A 5,000-nucleotide genomic window follows, 5' to 3' on the forward strand; every position below is an offset into this window, starting at 1 on the left:
CGTGAATACATTTCGCTTACCTTTTCTAGTCTAAAAACATGAGTTTCTTGAGGTGAGAAATTCAATTCCAGCAGGAAGTTAGAGGCGTCTCGTTTTTGCCGCTCTATACTAATATTTACGGTAAATGCACTCATTGACGACCACCAAGCTATCCGCGTGCTGTGTCGTTGTAAGTACCGTGAATCTTAAAGTAGCTGCGTTCGTGAGTGTTGAGCCGACAGTTAACTTCAGAGGCAGATTTCTCCGTTTCTCTCTTGGCATGACAGGATGAACTCAACTCCTTTGAATGCTTATATTTCAGTAATATGATGTTCAATTCATTAGATATAGGTATCGTTTTGAAGGTTGATTTTGCCCTTCATGTGTGTGCACGTGTGTGTGTACCTGAGGTCATGACGTGTGTGTGTGTGTATGTGTGTGTATGTGCGTGTGTGTGTGTGTGTGCACGTGTGTGTGTGTACCTGAGGGTCATGACGTGTCCGTTGGCGAGGAAGCATGCGAGGCAGATGCTGGTGTTGAGGGAGACGACGTCTGCGCGGATGACGAAGGAGGCCTCGGTGATGTTGTGCACGTAGAGACAGGCCTGCGAGGGCATGAGGAACACTTTAGCCTGCCGCTCCGAGCACACCACGGCCAGCTGGCCCTCCGCGCTGGCCTCCTGCGACGAGCCCGGGGAGAAGTTGACCAGCCGCCGCCGCCGCGGACGCTCGGGGTCATCGCTGGCGTTGGGGTCGCGCCACACCTCGTACGGCGTCTGCATCACAGCGCCCCCGCAGTCCAGGAAGGCAAAGCGCAGCACCGAGCCTTTCAGCATCAACACCGTGCCTGAGACAGAGAGAGGGAGAGGGAGGGGGGAGAGAGAGAGAGAGAGAGAGAGAGAAAGGGAGGAGGAGAGAGAAAGAGAGAGAGGGCAGGAAAGGGAGGGTGTAGACAGACAGACAGAGAAAAAGGATAGATTGTTATTCCAACACAAGGAGAGAGAGAGAGAGACAGTGTGTGTGTGTGTGTGTGTGTGTGTGTGTGTATGTCACAAGGAGAGTTATTCCAACAGGTTTGGGACAGAAGAGTGAGCAGAGCAGATCAGACGGCAGAAGGAGGCAGAACAAAGAGAATGAATTACAGTAGGAGTGGAAATGAGAACGCACACACACACACACACACACACACACACACACACACACACACACACACTCAGATGAAGAGAACAAAAGAACGATAGAACAAAGAGAGGAGCGGAAGAGAAAATTAGTTTAGAGAAATAAGCTGAGGAGCACACACAGAAGACACACGCACACACACACACACACACACACAAGTGATAGCTGTCTTTACACACATCAAACCAGATACCTCGCAGCACCAGGACAACGCAGACGTTCACATTAGTGCAGACACACACACACACACCTTTACTCTTGGTCTACCTCTGACTGAGTGTGTTTCGCACATGTTATGTGCCATGGAGGGGTCTTCAACAGGCTTATTTCACCACTCACACAGACATGCATACAGTATGCATCCTGCTAGTCTCTGTATGGGTATGGAGATGGGCATGAGGAGTGTGTGTGTGTGTCTGTGTGTGTGTGTGTGTGTGCGTACCGGTGGGTGACACAGTAATAGGCGCTCCTGGTCGTCGGTGGGTATGGAGATGGGCATTAGGAGTGTGTGTGTGTGTGTGTGTGTGTGTGTGTGTGTGTGTGTGTGTGCGTACCGGTGGGTGCTACAGTAACAGAGTCCTCTAGGCGCTCCTGGTCGTGTGTGTGTGTGTGTGTGTGTGTGTGTGTGTGTGTGTGTGTAACAGGGTCCTCCAGTCTCTCCTGGTCGTCGGTGGGTATGGAGATGGGCATGAGGAGTGTGTGTGTGTGTGTGTGTGTGTGTGTGTACGTACCGGTGGGTGCTACAGTGACAGGGTCCTCCAGGCGCTCCTGGTCGTCGGTGGGTATGGAGATGGGCATGAGGAGTGTGTGTGTGTGTGTGTGTGTGTACGTACCGGTGGGTGCCACAGTGACAGGGTCCTCCAGGCGCTCCTGGTCGTCGGTGGGTATGGAGATGGGCATGAGGAGCACGAGGCCCAGACTGGTGCCCACCCAGAGGCATGGCGTGGGCAGCGCGTCCCCCTTACGGCCGTACGACTCGCCGAACTGCAGCGCGCTCACCGCCTCCTTAGTGTCCCGGTCAATACTGGACACGCTGGAGCTGCGCGAGCGACTGAACGAGTTCTCCCTGCTCTCTGCTGCAGGGAGGGAGAGAGAGAGGGAGAGAGGAGGGAGGTGGAGAAAGAGAAGAGAGAGTGAAGGGGAGATAGAGACAGAAGGTGAGAGAGAGAGAGAGAGAAAGAGAGAGAGGGAGAGAGAGCAGAGATGGGATAAAACAGTGGAGATAAGCAAAGATGGACAGATCCCAAGAACAGAGAGGTAGAAAGAAAAGAGTAAGAGAGTGAGAGAGAGGAAGGAAGAGAAAGAGAGTTTAAGAAGGCTCTTGATCTGGAGGAGTTGCCACAAGGCCTCCATCTACACACACACACACACACACACACACACTCCTCATACACAAAAACACACACACACACACACTCATATGAAGAGGACATAGTGTGTTGTGCAGTTAGCCAAAGCAGACCAGCCGTCCTCACATACACACACACACACACACACACACACACACACACACACACAACCTGGAGATCAGAACGATGGCGGACTAACAGCTGAGATATTGGCACATACTATGATTCTGACACACTGTATACAATATATATACAGTCTTATATATTATACAACAGATGGGCAGGAGACAGGCCACAACGTACATTAGCACACACACACACACACACACACACACACACACACACACACACACACACACATATGGACACACACACACACACACACACACACACACACACACACACACACACACACACACACACACACACACACACACACACACACACACACACACACACACACATGCACACACAAATCCTTTTTCTCTGTCTCTCTGTGAATCTGTGTGACCTTGAGTTCTTTACAGCTCTCCTTCCTCCTTAAAAGAATTATATCTCCACATATCCATTCAATTATTTAAACATCCTATGTGCGCGCGTACGCGCACACACACACACACACACACACACACACGCACACGCACACTCACACATTCTCACACACACACTCTCTCTCAGTTTTTTCTCCCTCTTTCTATATCCTCTTCTTCGCAGTGTTCTCACTCCATCATCTATCAGTCCTCCTCTTCCTCCTCCTCTTCCTCCTCCTCTGCCTCTCTGCCTTCATCCGCCTTCACAGCATGTCTCCCTCTCTTACTCTGGGTGCGTTCGTAAATTGCACTCCGAACGCTCCGAGCACACTCTGACACTTTTTAACCGTTCGTAAATTCAGAGTGTGGATGGAATTATCGTTTGTTTATTCAGAGCGTCACACTCTTGGAGCGTTCAGAGTGTACTCCGAGCACTCCAGCTGAAAAAACGGAGTAGCAGAGCGTGACGTGACATCAATCAGCTACTAACGAGAATAGTTACCTACGTAACGTTAACAGGTTAGCATTTTAGTGCTAGTGCTAGAAGAACGTTTTCCAAGTTTACATTACAAGCGTTGCTTATCAAGATAATGTAGACGGTTTAAATAACGGCTCTCACAGTGTTCTTCATCATCACTGTCAAGAAAGCTCTTGCATCAGTGGAATTGAGTTCTGAATAACATAAACCCTTTTTCAAAAGTGCCGTAGTGGCGTCCATATAGTACACGTAAAAACACAAATAATCGTTCGTAAAATTCACTGGGAGTTAGAATGCTCGTCTTTTTCGAACTTCAGAGCGTTATTCTGTTTTTCAGAGTGTCAGATTGAATTTACGAACACACCCTCTGAGAGATATCTGAGTTTCACTCTTTTACTCTGAGAGATATCTGATATCTCACTCTCTGAGTTTCACTCTTTTACTCTGAGAGATATCTGAGTTTCACTCTTTTACTCTGAGAGATATCTGATATTTCACTCTTACACTCTCTTACTCTGAGATATATCTGAGTTTCACTCTCTTACTCTGAGAGATATCTGAGTTTCACTCTTTTACTCTGAGAGATACTGTATCTGATATTTCACTCTTACACTCTCTTACTCTGAGATATATCTGAGTTTCACTCTCTTACTCTGAGAGATATCTGAGTTTCACTCTTTTACTCTGAGAGATATCTGATATTTCACTCTTACACTCTCTCACTCTGAGAGATATCTGAGTTTCACTCTCTGAGTTTCTCTTTCTTACAGTTAGAGATACTATCCACACACATGCACACGCCTGCACACACGCCCGCACGTGCACACTCGCAGAGACTTCAGTACACACACACACACACACACACACACACACACACACACACATATAGCTAACTAACTCACTCAGGAAGAAATCATCAAACAGATTTGTCAGTAGGTGTCCAATTCTTATTGCAGCATGAAAATACTGGTTTCCACCTTTTCATGTGATCACAGATCCAAACAGACAGCACAGCAACCAACATATGCCATGATACGCCATCACTCCCACACCGCTCACAACAACACGCACATCCGCTCACTACTGAGCACAGACAGACAGACAGACAGACACTCAGACAGACAGATGTACTGTGAGGAGATGAGGCAGGCCGCTCTGTGTGATGTGAGGAGGAGACGTCATAGGCTGTTCTCTGTGTGTGTGTGTGTGTGTGTGTGTGTGTGTGTGTGTGTGTGTGAAACTGCTCTGTGGGACGCCAGATTCAAAGCTGACCAGAGGAGACGAACAGACGATCTCAAACAGACACAGAGACTCTTGGATCATCCAGACACACACACACACACACACACACACACACACACACACACACACACACACACACACATATCTACACATGTCCACGCTCTCTCTCTCTCTCTCTCTCTCTCTCTCTCTCTCTCTCTCTCTCTCTCTCTCTCTTACACACACACACACACACACACAATCC

At 48.5% G+C, this 5,000-nt stretch overlaps 1 protein-coding gene across 1 annotated transcript in view; it reads right to left on the reverse strand.

The window, feature by feature from the left end:
• Window positions 1–5,000, reverse strand: part of stxbp5l (syntaxin binding protein 5L) — a 132,169-nt gene that overhangs the window by 8,249 nt on the left and 118,920 nt on the right. The window contains exons 21-22 of the mRNA XM_062535238.1: window positions 1,991–2,230; window positions 462–825 (exon numbers count right to left, since the gene is read on the reverse strand). Of these exons, the coding sequence (XP_062391222.1) occupies window positions 462–825; window positions 1,991–2,230 (604 nt within the window). The remainder of the gene's footprint in view (window positions 1–461; window positions 826–1,990; window positions 2,231–5,000) is intronic.

The sequence above is a fragment of the Sardina pilchardus genome, chromosome 4 (assembly GCF_963854185.1).
Source record: "Sardina pilchardus chromosome 4, fSarPil1.1, whole genome shotgun sequence".
Classification (NCBI taxonomy): domain Eukaryota; kingdom Metazoa; phylum Chordata; class Actinopteri; order Clupeiformes; family Clupeidae; genus Sardina; species Sardina pilchardus.